At 44.5% G+C, this 17,188-nt stretch overlaps 1 protein-coding gene across 2 annotated transcripts in view; it reads left to right on the top strand.

The window, feature by feature from the left end:
• The window catches only part of B3GALNT2 (beta-1,3-N-acetylgalactosaminyltransferase 2), a 58,666-nt gene that overhangs the window by 30,725 nt on the left and 10,753 nt on the right, over positions 1–17,188 (top strand). The window contains exons 5-6 of one of the 2 annotated variants that reach the window (XM_045087282.1): positions 2,749–2,844; positions 14,829–14,939. In XM_045087282.1, the coding sequence (XP_044943217.1) occupies positions 2,749–2,844; positions 14,829–14,939 (207 nt within the window). The remainder of the gene's footprint in view (positions 1–2,748; positions 2,845–14,828; positions 14,940–17,188) is intronic. The other variant, XM_045087283.1, reaches the window with a different exon arrangement.

Raw genomic sequence — 17,188 nt, 5'->3', positions numbered from 1 at the left:
GGGACTCATGAATGTTGTCTATGGCACCTACAATGGTGAATCCTTTCAGGACACTTTGGGTTTACTTTGCCCAGATCCATCCGAGGAGTCTGTGGCAGTCTTACAAAAGGTATTCCTTAAATAAAAAGACTTGAAGGTCGAAATGACTCCTTGATCCATGGGCTGCGGAACAGATGCGGTGTTAGCAGGCGTGGAAGCAACACTCATCTCGTATGTCTCTGTCAGGGCTCCTGGGTGATCAGGTACATTGTCACTGAGTAGTCATGTTTTGAAAGGAATATTTTCTTTCTGACAGTGGTCTCAGCAGTGGGTTTAAAATATCCAGAAACCACGCATAAACGGATGCACTGTCACCAAGGGTTGTAGTTGCATTCATAGGGCACAAGCAGAGTGGATTTAGCATAATTCTTAGGGGTCCTGGGATTTGCAGAACGGCAGATGAGCGCGCACCCTCAAGTCACCAGCTGCATGAGCCCCAGCAAGAGAGTCGGCCTGTCCTTTGAGGCTTCGAAGCCAGGCGTTGACTTCTCTCTAGCTAGGAAAGTTGCAAGTCGGTCTCCTTCTAGCAGAAGGCTGCTTTGTCTACACACTGATAATCTGTCTGTCAGTATAGCCACCTTCCTGAATGATCTCTGCTTCGTCTCCTGGAGAACTTGCTGCGGCTTCTCCATCAGCACCTTCGGCCTCACCTGGCACTTTGAGGTTATGGAGACATTTTCCATCCTTACGCCTCTGCACCCACCTCTGCTGGCTTCCGGCTCTTCTCCCGCAGCTTCCTCGCCTCTCTCAGCCTTCATGGAATTGAAGTCAGAGCCTTCCTCTGGATTGGGCTTTGACTTAAGGCGACGGTATGGCTGGTTTTGCCCTCTGTCCAGATGACGACTCTGTATCAGCAAGAAGGGTGTTCCACTTCACATGTTCCCTGGAGAGGCCCTTAGAGTTTCCCTCAGGAACTTTTCCTTTGTGTTCGCAAAGAAGAACGAGAGGCCCAGCTTTCAGCCTATCTCTGCTTTCAACTTGCCTTCTTCATTAAGCTTTATCACACTAGCTTTGTGTGTGTATGTGTGTGTGTGTGTGTTAACTTGGCTTGTATTATAATTTATTTAACTCTTAGGTTTACATCCTTTAAGTTTTTTTGAAATTTAAATTTAATTAATTAGGATATAATGTATTTTTTGTTTCAGGGATACAGGCCTGTGACTCATCAATCTTACATATACCCAGTGCTCATTACAACATATACCCTCCCCAATGTCCATCACCCTGTTACCCCAACCTCCCACCTCCTTCCCTCCAGCAGTCCTCAGTTTGTCTCCTAAGATTAAGAGTCTCTTATGGTTTGTCTCCCTCTCTGGTTTCATGTTGTTTTATTTTTTCCCTGTTTTCCCCTATGAGCCTTTGCCTTGTTTCTCAAATTCCTCATGTCAGTGAGATCATATGATAATTGTCTTTCTCTGATTGACTTATTTTGCTTGGTATACTACCCTCTCATTCCATCCATGTCATTGCAAATGGCAAGATTTCATTTTTTTTTTAAGATTTTTATTTATTTATTTGACAGAGGTCACAGGTAGACAGAGGCAGGCACAGAGAAAGGAGGAAGCAGGCTCCCTGCTGAGCAGAGAGCCTGATGTGGGACTCAATCCCAGGACCCTGAGATCATGACCTGAGCCGAAGGCAGAGGTTTTAACCCACTGAGCCACCCAGGTGCCCCAGCAAGATTTCATTTTTGATGGCTGCATAATATTCCATTGTATATATCCCCCACATCTTCTTTCTCCATTCATCTGTCAGTGGACATCTGGGCTCTTCCCATCGTTTGACTATTGTGGACCACACTAGCTTCTGATTTAGAGTGAGAGACAGGCACCTCTTCCTTTCACTTGAACACTTATTGTAGAGGTATTAAGTGGCTGAATTTCAATATTGTGTCTCAGGGAATAGGGGAGGCCCAAGGAGAGGGAGCGGGGTGAGGAAGTGCTGGTCAGTGGGTTTATCAGGTAAGTTTGCCATCTTATTTGGGAGCAGTTCGTGGCTCCCCCACAATTAAAGCAGTATCACAGATCACCAAAGCGCAAACACAGTAATAATGGAAAAATGTGAAATACACAAGAATGACCAAAATGTGACACAGAGACACAAAGTGAGCAAATGCTGTCAGAAGAATGGCGTCTCTGGACTCGTTCACTGCGGGGTTGCCACAGATTGTAAAAAACACTGTGCAAAGCGCCTTAGAGCCAAGTGCCGTTAACGAGGAGTACCTAGAGACACAGTGGGAATCAGCCTTCTTTTATGTTCCTTTTTTGTGTCTGTGCCATTTTTTTCTTGTAAAGGTTCTTTCTGAATGGGGGTAGGGGGGCTCCTGCAGTACCTTTGTTCTGTGTAGAAAGATGTGATCTTTCAGTTTCTTCTTAACCTTTGGGATTAAGCCTAATAATTCGTCTTGACTTAACACCTCATGCTTCCCCTAATGCTCCTCATTTCAAGGTGGGCTTTTTTTTTAAGGTTATGTGGATTTTATTTCATGTTTTAGAACTTTAGGACAGATTTTGTTACCTTAAATAGCTACATAATAACTGTGACTGTGCTGGAAAACACGATGGTGTCTCAGCATCAGGAGATGCATAATAACCCCGGTTGGGGCCATCGAGGATTAAGCTGCCCAAGACAGAAAATACTGGAAAACTTGCTGCATACACAGTGTCTAACACAAAATCTTACTTTTTGACCTTCCACCCCCGTTTGCAGGAGGCTCTCTTCGTGGCCCGTTTCAGCCCCCCGAGCTGCGGCGTGCAGGTGAACAGGTTGTGGTACAAGCCTGTGGAGCAGTTCATCCTACCCGAGGTACGGGGTGGAGGGGCAGGGCCGCGGGGCCGCACGGCCACCACAGGCCTGGCACTGTGCTCTCGAGGCCGCCGGTTGACACTTCGTTGTGCCGGCGCAGCCCTTTAGGGCGCTGAGTGAGGCCACCGGCTCTGTGCCCAGATGACAAAGCGTAGCACCCGGTACCGTCCCTTCCCTCGGCTCCGGGACATCTCAGCTGTCCCCACAGCGCCCCTTTGGACAGGCACTGCCTGGCTCACTCAGTGGACTGAGAACCACATGACGGTTCTAGTGACGAAGAATGGTTATAAGTACAGACTTATGGAAGTCGAGTAACTCGAGTTACTGGAGTTTGAGTAACTCGGCCATTTACTTATCTAGAGGGCCCAGGTGGTTGGTGCAGGTGGGATAATTGCAGAGACGGGCCACATTTCCAAGACAAATAAAACTTCTCAAGGTTGTGGAACATGTCAGAAAATACAGCTGTCCTGTTCTAGGTCCTTCTAGGTCCAGTCTTGAGTAAATGGGTCCTAGAGATCCTCTCCCCTACCTGCCAGGTGGCCACATCAGCCTGTGGTTAAGCCGTAGGGTGGTTTCTGAGCATGGAGTGGTGGGCGAGAAAGGATTACTCAGCCATGCAGCTCGGCCTCTCCAGGCCGGTCTAGTCTAGTCTGAGTACATTCCTCAGGCTTTGGAACCACATAGGGGTCAGTTTCCCAAGCATCTCTGGGAGCCACCATAGATCACCTGTGGAGTTTGTCCTGCAACGTCAAAGCTGAGCTAAAACATGGAAACCAGACCTGAGACCAGCTCTACCGATAAAACGAGAAACATTTTCCTGCCGCGGGTGTCATGGGTTCTGTTTGCCTTACACAACGCGTCTCATCATGTGCTGTGGGTCTTTGGCGTTCAGTACAAGTAGTTGAAACTATGTATGTCAGCTCTGTAGATGCGAACGGCATCTCCTTCATTTCACCTGTACATGGACTTCTGCTCAAAAAACATTTATTTTTTTAAAGATCATATTTATTTATTTATTTATTTGAGAGAGAGAGAGAGAGAGAACACAGGCAAACACATGAGCGGGGGAGGGGGCAGAGTATGTCCCCAGCAAAAGTATTTTTACTTTTAACCAAGAGCAGTAGTTTAGCTAAGTCGTGTTCCCTCAGTGTTGGATCTCAGGTTTTGAAGGAAGCCAGAAAATGTTTGAGAAATTAGTGTGTGCCAAGCACTGGGGCTCTGTGAGGACACAGTGAGAGATCCCTGCCCTGAGAGCAGCTGCCGTCCTGGAGAGGAGCTGGCCCCCAGCCAGTACTTAGCTGACCTCATGCCAGGCACGATGGGAGCCGTTGTCCCGGATTAACTAGTACGAAGCCCCCTGAGGTTGTCCCGAATTAACTAGTACACAAACTCCCTGAGGTTGTCCCAGATTAACTAGTACACAAGCTCCCCGAGGTGGGAAGCAAGTCCTCAGTGAGCTTTCTGCTCAGAATGAGCGTGGGCAGTGCCCCAGGTTTTCTGTGGTTGCTAGAACCCTTCCCAGAGGGACATTCCTGCTACTCCAAGGAGCCCGGGACACTGGTGTTGTGTCAGGTGGTCTTGGAGCGGTCTGAAGGCTGGTGTAGAGTGGATTTGCCCAAAAAAGGCTTCGGGGTTGGCATGAGTAGGAAAGAGAAAAATGACGTACCAGGGAGTAAGTACGTGAGGGCATGTTTGGGAGCAGGTGTCCGAGCAGGCGGCCGTGGGTGCAGTACCAGCGGGTCCAGGCAGCCCGGGGTCGGTGTGGCTTGTGCAAGCCGTTCAGCCTCACTACATCCATCCCTCATCCGTAAGATGGGGCTACACCAGCCGGTTGAGAGGCTCATTCCAGGAACTAAATGATCTTCAGACCTGCATAATGCCAGAACATGCCGCCACATAGTAAGCGTTCAGGAGATAAATGCACACTGTCCTCGTTCGTGCTGCCACTCACCGGGACTTCTGGGACCCGTTGTTCAAGAGCAGAGTCTCTCCCGCCAGGGGCACTTAGCAATGCCCAGGGACTCGCTCAGGATTACAGCTGGGTGTGCAGTGCTTCTGGCATCTAGAGGCCAACAGTGCTGCTGGACATCCTACAACACACACACAAGCCCCCACAACAAAGAATTATCTGGCTCATGATGGTGACGTTGAGAAACTTTCAGAGGAAGGAGTCATGGTGTGGGGCGAAGAAGAAGAAAATCAGCTTTAATACCTCAGTCTAACCACAGCATTACAGAGTCTGCCTCATTGTCTTGGTCAGTCTTCTAGATCAAATTACAGATTTTTTAAAAAGATTTTATGCACAAGAGCGCAAACAGGCAGAGTGGCAGCCAGAGGGAGAGAGAGAAGCAGGCTCCCCACTGAGCAGGGACTCCCAATGCAGGGGCTCAATCCCAGGACCCTGGGATCATGACCTGAGCCAAAGGCAGAGGCTTAAGCAACTAAGCCATCCAAGTGCCCCTAGAGGTACAAATTTTGCATTCGGCTCGGTTCATGATCCCAGGATCCTAGGATCAAGCCTCATGTCCATCTCCCTGCTCAATGGGGACTCTGCCAGCCTGCTTCTCCCTCTGGCCCTCCTCCTCCCTCGTCCTCTCTTTCTCTGTCGCTCTTTCTGTCCCTCTCCCCACTCGTGCTCTCTCCTTCTCTCTCTCAAAATGAATAAATAAAATCTTTTTTAAAAAACAGTTTAGCTGGGACGCCTGGGTGGCTCAGTTGGTTAAGCAGCTGCCTTCGGCTCAGGTCATGATCGCAGCGTCCTGGGATCGAGTCCCACATGGGGCTCCTTGCTCAGGGGGGAGCCTGCTTCTCCCTCTGCCTCTGCCTGCCATTCTGTCTGCCTGTGCTCGCTCTCTCCCCTTCTCTCTCTCTGATAAATAAATAAAATCTTTAAAAAAAAAAAAAACAGTTTGGCTAATCCACAAAAATTACTACTTTCCCTTAGAATGTCCTTATTCTTAGGAAATACATGTTAGAGTACTCAAGTGTTTAACAACCAACAAGAACAGAAAAGGACATTTATACAGACAGGAAAAGCAGATATGGCCAAATGTTAACAGCTGGTGAGTCTAGGTGATCTGGGGTTAATTTTAGCTTTTCTGTAGATTTGAAGTTTTTCAAAATAACTGGGTTGAGGCAAGGACTGGACTATGTATGTAGTAGGAGATGCTAATGATGGGATGGTAAGTGGCCATTTCGGTTAAGATATTTCATGGCTACAGCCTTGTGAGCTTTATTTCACTTGAAGCTTTAAGCTAAATTGATTTTTTATTTTTCATTACTATTGAGTAATGTTTTTTTCTTTTAAAAATGTGCCATTATTTAACAGTGACTATACCCAGGGGTGAGGAGGTAGGATTATGGATGATTTTTGTTTTCTCCTTTTTGTGCATTTTCTGAATATTCTGTAATAAATACATATTAGCTTTATAAAAACAACTTTTTAAAAAATTCCTTCCTTTACAGAAAAATTCTGTTTTTGTTGAAACCATGTTTAATTGTACATAGATGCTCATTTTTGCTGACTCAAGCCTAATTGGGTTTATTGGCACAGAAAAAATGATAGTGATGAATGATTTGCCTGCGTGTCATCAGCAAAGAATGACGAAGACAAACATCATTTATGCCATTTTTCAAGAGAATAGTAGACGATTTGCCTATCGTCTTACTCCCTCTGTGCCTCCCGGCCTCCTGGAGTAACATGTCAGCAGTACAGCTTGTCAAGTAAGCAAAGCTCTTGTAGTGTTTTCATCTTGTGACTCACCAAAGCATAAAATATTTATTTCTCGTGGGTGGCTCAGTTGGTTGGAGTCACATGATTGGAGTCCCGGGATCGAGTCCCACATGGAGACTGCTGTGACGCTCTCACTGTCTCTTAAATAAATAAAATCTTTATTTCTCTAATATTTTTTCTATTTTCCTTTCCTTACTGTTGCAGTTGAAACCTGAAACTAATTTTGATTAAAAAAAAAAAAAAAAGACTATTTTTGTTCCCCTGAGCCACTAGAGACATCACTGTTGGCCATGTGGGTACTTGCACTGTTGGTGACAGTTGACATTCCTTAGATGTCATTTCCCCAATCCATAAAAAATATGTTAAGTGCTAAAGTAGTATATAGATTTAAGCTACTCTGTTGGTTTGGATGGGAAGTTAGAAACATGGCACAAGGGAATTAACATGTGAAAGGGCTTGCTGAGAGCAAGCTTACTGGTGAGATCATTTATGAGCTCTTTCTGTAGCCCACACCGGGCTGTTGCCTGGCTTCTGTTTTGGTTTTACGGTCTCAGCAGGGAATTGCCACAAACAAATTGTTCCTCTTCTGAAGAGATCACTAGCTTTCTGATGACTTTGTATCGGAATGTAGAAGGCGGGCCTGTGAGAGAAGGGAGAACCAGAGCTTCAGCTGTGCTGCGGAGCAGGAGCAGGTACAGAAAAGGGAGGCTAGATTCAGCTCCTCCCTTCCCCGGTCACCGCTGGCTTGTGGAAGTGCAGGGAAGACACCAGGACTGTGTTGCGGGCCGATGAGTTTTTCGGGCAGTTACCCAGGATAGTCCACAGTGTTGATGCTGTGTCATATCCCAGTCACAAAGTTACTGCAGCCGGGCACTAGCAGGAGCCACTGTGAAACAGCAGGGTCAGCTCAGCGGACAGGACAGAATGACTTGACTTATCTTCGTACTTTCTAGATTCATAGTTTCAAGGTGAAGCATTTTTATTGGGTCATGATAGCCTTTACTTTTGGGATGGATCATCTGAAACGACAGGCCCGTGATCCCACTGCCAACTCCAGGGGACACTTTGTGTCCTTCACTTCGTTGATTGCATTTTTCTCTTAGCTTATATGATCTGCCTTCTTTTTGGTCCAGCCACATCTGGCCCAGTCTTTCTTCCCAGTGTACTTTATCATCTCCTCTCTCACTTTCCTCTTTCCTTCAGAGATTTTATTTTTAAGTGATCTCTACACCCAGCGTGGGGCTCGAACTCACAACCCTGGGATCAAGAGTCGTATGCTGCACGGACTGAGCCAGCCAGGCGCCCCTCTCAATTTCCTCTTAATCATTAGGATTTGATACCCAGGTTTCTGTTGTTTTACTCCTTCCTCAGCAATTGTATCCATTACCGCCTGTTCGGTCATGGCTCTTGAATCCAGCTACGGCTCACATTTCTCTAAAGTGAATTAGAGAAATTCTAATTTCTTCTCCATACGGGTGTCCCAGGGGCTTTCTGATGCTAAGATCATCCCGTCCGTCCTCATCTCCCCTGTATTTCAGTCTTGGATAGCGGTATCTCCTTTTTCTCAGGCGCCCAAACCAGAATCGTGGGATTTACCCTCAACTCTCATATCCAGGCACTCACTAAATCCTATCAGTTCTTCCGCCTGGATGTATTTGGTACCAGTTCTCCCAAACTTTATCACTATTCAAACAGCAACCTCTTTGACCTTGGCCATGGACACTTATAATGACACATGTTGCCAGAGGCAAGGGAAACAGAAGCAGAAATGAACTGTTGGGACTTCATCAAGATGAAAATCTTCTGCACAGTGAAGGAAACAGTCAACAGAACTAAAAGGCAGTCCACAGACTAGGAGAAGATATTTGCAAATGACATGTCTGATAAACGGTTGGTATCCAAAACCAAATAATCCTGTTAAGTGGACCATGGGTGGAGTGCCTGGGTGGTTAAATGTTGGTTAAACGTCTGGTTGATTAAACGGTTGGTTAAACGTTGGTTAAACGTCTGCCTTCTGCTCAGGTCATGGTCCTGGCATCAGGTCGCATGTCAGGCTCCCTGCTCAGTGGGGAGTCTGCTTCCCTCCCGCCCCTTCCCCTGCTCAAGTTCTCTTTCTCTGAAGTATATAAAATTTTGAAAAGAAATGGGCAGAAGACATGAATAGACACTTTTCCAAAGAAGACATCTGATGGCTAACAGACAGATGAAAAGACGTTCCACATCACTCACCAGCAGGAAAAACACAAATCAAAAACATGGTGAGGGGCGCCTGGGTGGTTCAGTCGGTTAAGCGACCAGCTCTTGATTTCAGCTTAGGTCATGATCTCGGAGCCTGGGGATCGAACCCCATGTTGGGCTCCGCGCTCAATGGGGAGTCTGCCTCTTTCCATCTCCCTTGGCCCCTTCCCCTGCTTGCACACGCTCACATTCATGCTGTTAGATAAATAAATTTTTTAAAAAATGAGATACTACCTTATACCTGTCAGAATGGCTAAAATTAACAACACAAGAAAATAGGTGTTGGTGAGGATGCAGAGAAAGGAGAGACCTCCCACACTGTTGGTGGGAACACAGGCTGGTGCAGGCACTCTGGAAAACAGTGTGGCGGCTCCTCAGAAAGTTGAAAATAGAGCTACCCTATGACCCAGCAATCACACTATTGGGTCTTTACCGAAAGGTACAAAAATACAGATTCGACGGGGCACCTGTATCCCAGTATTTGTAGCAGCATTATGTCACACACACAGGAGTATTGTTCAACCATCAAAAAGAACGAAATGTTACCATTTGCAGTGATGTGTATGGAGCTAGAGATTGTAATGCCGAGTGAAAGAAGTCAAAGAACGACAAATACCATATGATTTCACTCATACGTGGAATTTAAGAAACAAAACAGATGAACCTATGGTGGGGGAGGAGGGAAACAAACCATAGGAGACTCATAACAATAGAGAACAAACTGAGGGTTGATAGAGGGAGGTGGGTGGGGGCTGGGCTAGGTGGGTGATGGGCATTAAGAGGGGCACTAGTTGTGACAGGCACTGCGTGTTGTATGTAAGGGATGGATCACTGAATTCTGAAACCGATATTGCACTGTATGTTAACTAACTAGAATTTAAATAAATTTTTTTAAAAATTTTATTACTGTTAAAGTTTTAGAGGAATGTATACAAGGGCAGGAGGCTGTTTTGCCAGAAGAAAGACACATGATTAACCCAGAGCAGCTGCACGTTACCAAGGGTCTTGGACTTAGCTTTCAGGTTCTAGCACTGACCTTCCAGTTAGTTCGCATAGAGATGACCAGAGTCTCACTGAATGAAACTGAATAAATTCACAGAAGACCGGTTTGTAAACCAGAGTACCTATTTATTCATCTTTAATAGGTATTAGCTTATTAGATTTGAAAGTCATGACCCCTGTCTGGGAACCTCCTTACTGAGATGTCAGACACCAAAAACCCAACTCAGAGCAGTACTGGGTTTGATCCTTGGCTTTGCTTACAGGAGTGGGATGTGCTTGTTTCCAAGAGCTGGCTCGCTCAGGCGCGATATGACTGGAATGGTCGGTGTCTTCCCATTCCTACATCTCCCTCCCACTAGACATTGCTCCGTTGCCCAGATTCCTCTCTCAGATTTCTTTCTCAGCCCAGCTTTTGTATAGGAATATACTTGATCTGTTGTTTTGAGGTAGTGAGTTTACTAATTAAGCTTCAATCTCAGAGCCTTCTCAGTTATCAGAGACATTGTTCCCTTTATGCATTTAATTATTCAACTCAGAAGGCAGTCTTTTTTTCCTTTTTTTATGGAGATATAATTGACACATAACATACTCATTTCAGGTGTACAGCATAATGATTGGTTATTGCGGTATGATCACACCGAGTCTAGTTAACATCCACCACCACGGTTACATTTCTTTTCTTATGAGAACTTTTAAGATCTCCTCACTTAGCAGTTTTCAGATATACAACATTATTAACTGCTCATCATGCTGTACATTACATCTCAAGGACCTACTATTTTACAGCTGGAAATTTGCACCTTTTCACCCCCTTCTGGCAACCACCTGTCTGATACTCGGTATGTAAGAGTTCAGTGTTTCAGTTTTTGGTTTTTAGAAACATGTTGGATTCCACATATAAGTGAAGTCATACTGTGTTTGTCTTTCTCTGACTGATTTCACTTAGCATAACGACCTCAAGATCCATCCATGTTGGAAATGGCAAGGTTTCCTTCCTTTTATGGCTGTATAATATTCCTGTGTGTGTGCGTGCATGTGCACACGCGCATGTATGTGTTTGCATCACATCTTCATCCATCCATCCATCTGTGGGCATTCGGGTTGTGTCCACATCATGGCTTTTGTAAACATGCTGCAGTGAACAAGGGGGCACAGGTGTCTTTTCAAGTGGGTGTTTTCATTCCCTTTGGATAAATACCCAGAAATAGAATTGCTGGATCATATGGTAGTTCTAGTTCTCAGTTTTTGAGGACCCTCCATACTATTTCCACAGTGTCTGCAACGGTTTACATTCCCACCAGCAGCACACAAGGGTTCCCTTTTCTCCGCATCTTAGTCACCATTCTGACAGGCGTGAGGTGGTCTCTCATTGTGGTTTTGATTTGCATTTCCCTGATGATGAAAGCATCTTTTCTTGTACCTGTTGGCCATCTGTGCATTGTGTTGTCTTTGAAGACATTCTTTTCAGATCCTCTGCGCATTTGGTTTTTGCTGTTGAGTTGTGGGAATTCTTTATATGTCTGGGTAGTAATTCCTCGTCAGGTATATCGTTTGCAAATATTTTCTTCCATTCATAGGTTGCCTTTTCATTTTGCTGATGGTCTTCTGTGCTATGCAGCAGCTTTTTGGTTTGATGTAGTCCTCTTTGTTTATTTTTGCTTTTGTTTCTTTTGCTTTTGGTTTCAAATCCAAAAAAATCATTGCCAAGACCAGTGTCAGGGAACTTACCACCTAGGTTTTATTCTAGGAATCTTATGATGTGAGGTCTTCTGTTCGGGTCTTAAATCCATTCTGAGGTAATTATTTGTGTATGGCATAGCGTAGTGGTCCAGGTTCTTTCCTTGCACTTGGCTGTCTGGTTTTCCCAACACCATTTGTTGCAGTGTCTGTCTTTCCCATATATTTTCTTGCCTCCTCAGTGGTAAGTGAATTGATCATTTATGCATGGGCTTGGTGCTGGGCTCGCCCTTCTGTTCTATTGTTCAATGTTCCAGTTTTTATGCCAATAGCATGCTGTTTTGTTCTCAGTAGCTTTGTAATATAGTTTGAAATCAGGAAGCAGGATGCCTCCAGCTTTGTTGTTCTTCAGGTTTCTTTGGCTGTTTGGGGTCTTCTGTGGTTCTGTGCAGATTTTAGTAGCACTTGCTGTATTTCTATGAAAACCCCATTGGAATTTGGTAGAGATTACCTCGAATCTCTAGATTGCTTTGAGTAGTATAGACATATTAATAATATTAATATTCCAATCTGCGAGCTTGAATATCTTTCCATATATATGTGTCTCCTTCAGCTTCTCAGAAGGCAGTCAATTTCTAGGTTAGTGCTGACTCCTCACCTGGACCTCCATAATAGTCCAGTTACCAGTCTCCTTACCCGCCTGCCTGATGCTATTCTGCTCTTTGAGCGACCGTTTAAAATGGGGGCTAGGATTGCATCACTTCTGTGCTTGCAAACAAATGTCCTGCGGGTTGGGGATGAAGGACAGACTCTGTTCCCGCAGGCAGCGCTGACAGAGCCGCCTTGCACATCTCCTTTCCTCAGCCTGGGGCTTCAGCGGCACTAAACTCTCCACACTTTTCTGGGCTTGCAGTGCTCTCACGCCTGCCTTTTGAGGAGTGCTCATCCGCCTCTCCCTTTGCTGACTCAGATGCCTGCCAGACTCTGCCCTGGGCTCTCTCATCTGGAGTCCTGGCGGATCTCAGGCAGAGTGACTTTCCTCTGTCACTGACCCCAGCAGGGCATATTATGAGGATCTGAAGATAGGAGCTGTTTCACTCCTGTAAGTGTTCCAGTAGCCTGTAGACTGCTGCGTCGTAGACACTCAAAAGTTTAGATAACAAATGCCTCGTGTCTGGAAGATTGACCCCAAATTTATTTCCTTGTATACATATGTTTAAAAAATTTTTTTGATCATAAAAGTGTGAAAATATAGGAAAGGAATACAGATCCACTGTTGAAAACTTGACTACATATAAGAAGGTTAGAAGAATGTGACATTATCCACATGTTTCCCAGGATACTTGCTGTATTTCTCCCTAGACTTGTTTCCCTCTGTGCATGTGTCTGTAAGGATCCTGTTTTTAGGGACTCAAGGTTCAACTGGAGAGTTAAGGCTTTCCAGGGAGAGTAGAGTAATAATCTGTGCCCATTTCCAAGATAAGACAACGAGATCTTTTAAAGGGGCCCTTCACTTTTTGCTTTCCTTCTAGTAGTCTTAAAGCTCCGTTGCGCTGAGCCGAGACCCTGCACGCCACACATGTGTCATCATTAACCCCCGGCCCAAACCCGTGAGGTGGACATCGCTTGCTCTGTGCTCGAGTTCAGGCGGTGACCCCCCACAGTGTGTCCAAGAGGCCTGCTCTCTGGAACCCTGGGGCTCCTCAAAGCACATCAGGAGTCTCCCCAACAGTGCAGACTATAGAGTGACAGACTGCCCAAGGAATCCGACTCCTAGTGCTTCTGTTTCATAGAGGAGTTATAATGCTTTACAAAAAGCTTTCAAACCACTGGCCTTGCTTGAAAGGCCTAACCTTTCAAACCACTGGCCTCACTTATTGGAAAGTTCAGTTTTATATAGTGCCCTTCCTAATGCTGGCTAAGTGAGACCTTACAGCACTTTATCTCTTAATTTTAATATGTGAAAAAAAAATAGAAGATAATTAAAGCTGTATCTTTTGTCTGGTGTTCTAGACCAAAAATCATTCCAATTAACAATTAACATTGTTTGTGAAGTAAATATTTTTCAAGTGCCTGTTATGCATGTCAGGCCATTCTAGGTGCCAGGAATATGGTGGTCAATAAGACATATGAGATCCCTGCTCTCATGGTGCTTGTGTTCTAGTGGGAAATGTTAGTTCGACAGTAGTAAAATAAACAGGAAGTATCAGACTGATAAGTGGGGTATTAGGAAAAGAAGACAGGCTGATGTGGTAGGGAAAAATTAGATGCCAGCTGCCTTCCATTGGATCTCTGGAGCAAGCCAGAGGGGCTGACAGTGGGGATGGCCTGAGCAGTACAAAGGAGCAGCTGAACCCTCCTGGAAAAGTTAGAAGACATTAGAATTTAAATGTGTCAAACCTTGGGACAGAGAGTATAACTTTCTAAGCCCAGAATTTAATAATTATCTCAAACAGAAAGCTTGACAGATTTGACAAGATAAAACTTATGGACCTTTTAAGTAAAAAAATAAAAAGTGGCAAACAGTTCTGAAAAAAATATTTTAGCATGTATTATAGAAACAATTATTTATTACAAGATAACAGAGATTAATAAGAAAAATACAAAACTCAGTAGCTAAATTGCAAAGAGGCATGGATCAGTAACTCCCAGTAGAGACTGTGTATTTTATAAACATTAGAAATCAAAAGAAACGAAGTTAATGACGAATCATCTTTTAATCTACTAAATTGACGTAAATGTCTTTGCTTTCATTAATATCCCATACTTGGAAGAATACAGTGCAGGTAGTATTTTTGTAAATTGGGAAATTAGGTAATTTCCTTTTTGAAAAAAGTTTGACATTGTGTCCCAAAATCTGTATAAAATATCTCTATTTCTTTCTTGCCCCCATAATTTCAACTCTGAAAATGTATTTTGAAACAAAATAAACATTCACACCAAAACATCCTTCACTAGATAGTTGGTAGAGCCCAGATCTGCCATGGGGACATGTCTGTGTGACTCGGGATCGTGACTCGATGCACGTCAGTTGTGTGTGCATGGCTAAGAACGGTCGTCTGAGCTGTAACAACAGGAAACTCTTCGGCATGAGGGACATGCAAACAGCAGCAAAATTGTCTCTGTACCCTTTGTACTTGTATCTTTCAGATACGCATGAGAAAAATGACTCGAGCATATACACCAACATGTTAACGGTGCTGTGTGTTAGAGTAGGGATATAAAAATTGTAACCAATAGGTTTTAGGGGAAAAATTATTTTTCCTTGAAAACATACTTAAAACCTAAATAACAACAATAAAGAAATCGACTCACTTTATCTTTCCACAAAAAGAGCTTTGAAGGTACCATCGTGTGGGAGAGCCAAGACCTCCAAGGCCTCGTGTCAAGAAATCTCCACAAAGTGACTGTGAATGATGGCGGTGGCGTTCTCCGAGTCATTACAGTAAGTCATCCTTTCTCCTAAGGCTGTTTGGCATAGTCTAGACTTTAGCGTATATGGAACTGTGAATCGTGGGTACTTTTGCACGTGTATGGCAGAAAATGCAGAGTCACCATAGTACAGACGAACAACTCATGTTCTTGGATTTTCTCACCCCAGCATTAGTAAATGCACATTTTTGCCTTAAGATTGGCAAATCTTAAAAACATGATATTTTATTTCCCAATAATTTTTTATATGTTTCTTTTTTTTTTTTAAGATTTTATTTATTTACTTGACAGACAGAGATCACAAGTAGGCAGAGAGGCAGGTGGAGAGAGAGAGGAGGAAGCAGGCTCCCTGCTGAGCAGAGAGCCCGACGTGGGGCTCGATTCCAGGACCCTGAGATCATGACCTGAGCCAAAGGTGGAGGCTTAACCCACTGAGCCACCCTGGCACCCATTTCTCAATAACTCCTAAGCTAACATTCTCGAAGGACGCTTGCTCGGTAGTGTTCTGAATCCTCACGCCCTCACCTTCCTAGCAGGGTGTTCGTGACAGCAGTACAGACAGCAGTGCTGGCAAATACAGCGGAGCTTTGGGTGTCATTTATATTGCTGGGATTTCTGCCTCGTATTTTTCATGTATTCAGATTTGCTTCAGATTTGAAAGTTTGATAGGTAAATATTTCCAAGTAAGTGTGGACGATAAGGTGTAGGCAGACTTCACACGATGAGCTTGAAATAATACAAGTTGGATATGTGGTGGTGTCGCAAACACAGTCTCACTCTCTTCGATGCTCTGGTATAATGATTAGGAGAGTGTTCACCATCTCAGCTCACGGGCTTAGTCTGTTTTCATTAACTATTAATATTCACATGAATTAATTCCCAAATTTGAAATAAACATTAGGTGATATGCTGTTACTCATTTAGAAAACCACTCCTGGCCCACAGTGGAACTTAAACTCCAGTGAGGAAGAAAGTCATTAGATCACAGATTCATATATAATTACAAACTTAGCCTTGTGGGTCATTTAGGATCTCATCCTTTGTTACCAACAGTCCTTTATTTAGCATAAAACATCTTATGAAGTTTAATTATAGTTTTATTCTTTTATTTCCTTATTTCCAAGGCAAGTGCCTTTAGTATGTCTCCTCCTTTTCTATTTATGAAACTTTAAAAAATATCCAAAATGTGCTGAAATTCTGTAGTTATTGATTGCACAAAAGGAAACCAGATGACTTCTGAGTTGAGGACTAGGTTCAAATGGAAAGACTCAAATGACCCACTTTGGGGGTAAGTATAGTTGTAGACGGCAAAAGACTGCTTACACACTCCGCTAACCTTAAAAAATAGTCCGGTAATTTAGTAGCCCCTTCTAGGAAACCCCCACGTACTAAATACAGGTTTCCACCATAAATGAGTGAAACTGAAAGTTTCCCCAAGTCTTGCTCCCTTGCCAGCAAGTGAGAATGTCAGAAACTGTTAAAAGTCCAGCTGTGTGGGGTGCCTAGGTGGCTCAGTGGGTTAAAGCCTCTGTCTTCAGCTCAGGTCATGATCCCAGGCTCCTGGGATTGAGCCCCGCATCAGGCTTTCTGTTCAGCAGGGAGCCTGCTTCCTCCCCTCTCTCTCTGCCAGCCTCTCTGCCTACTTGTGATCTCTGTCTGTCAAATAAATAAATAAAATAAAATAAAATAAAAGTCCAGCTGTGACCTTTTAGATAGAAACTAATGAAAATTACCATCAAGTTCTAAACAAGCCAAAACAATGTAGGGTACACAATGAAAAAACAGAGTGTGCCACCTTTCCTGCCTCTGCAAAGCCGGAAACGTTAGCTCCACCTTCGGTAGCTTCCTCATTGCTCTGCGCAGTATACCTCTGCTGAGGGGACGGGCCAGACTGCAGCCAGGCTGGTAGGGGAGTGTGTGGGAGCAGTGCCATGCACGTGCGCACACACACACACACACACCACACACACACCCCGTGCAGTCCGGCCCAGCCCCACTCTGCCAGGGATGCCTTGCGGGCGTGAAGCACGCAGCAGGGAAACACCACACTGGGGAACTTGTAAATCTCTAATCATAAAATCTCCTCCAGTCCTCGGAGGCCGAGAGGCCTGTGTTTGGCCTGGGTGGCTGTGAGAGCATCAGTGAGCAGCAGGGCTCCATCTGCACAGTTCATTCAAGGGACTTTCTCTGCCCGTAGAACAAACTGGAAAAAATCTGCCTAGGTGTATTTGAATTCATGGCAGTTTTCAGTCTCAAAGAAAT

This window comes from Mustela putorius, unplaced genomic scaffold, assembly GCF_011764305.1.
Source record: "Mustela putorius furo isolate JIRA1106 unplaced genomic scaffold, ASM1176430v1.1 tig00001075_pilon_pilon_pilon, whole genome shotgun sequence".
NCBI lineage: Eukaryota > Metazoa > Chordata > Mammalia > Carnivora > Mustelidae > Mustela > Mustela putorius.
Note: the sequence above shows the minus strand (reverse complement) of the source record. Positions and strands in the feature narration are given on the sequence as shown.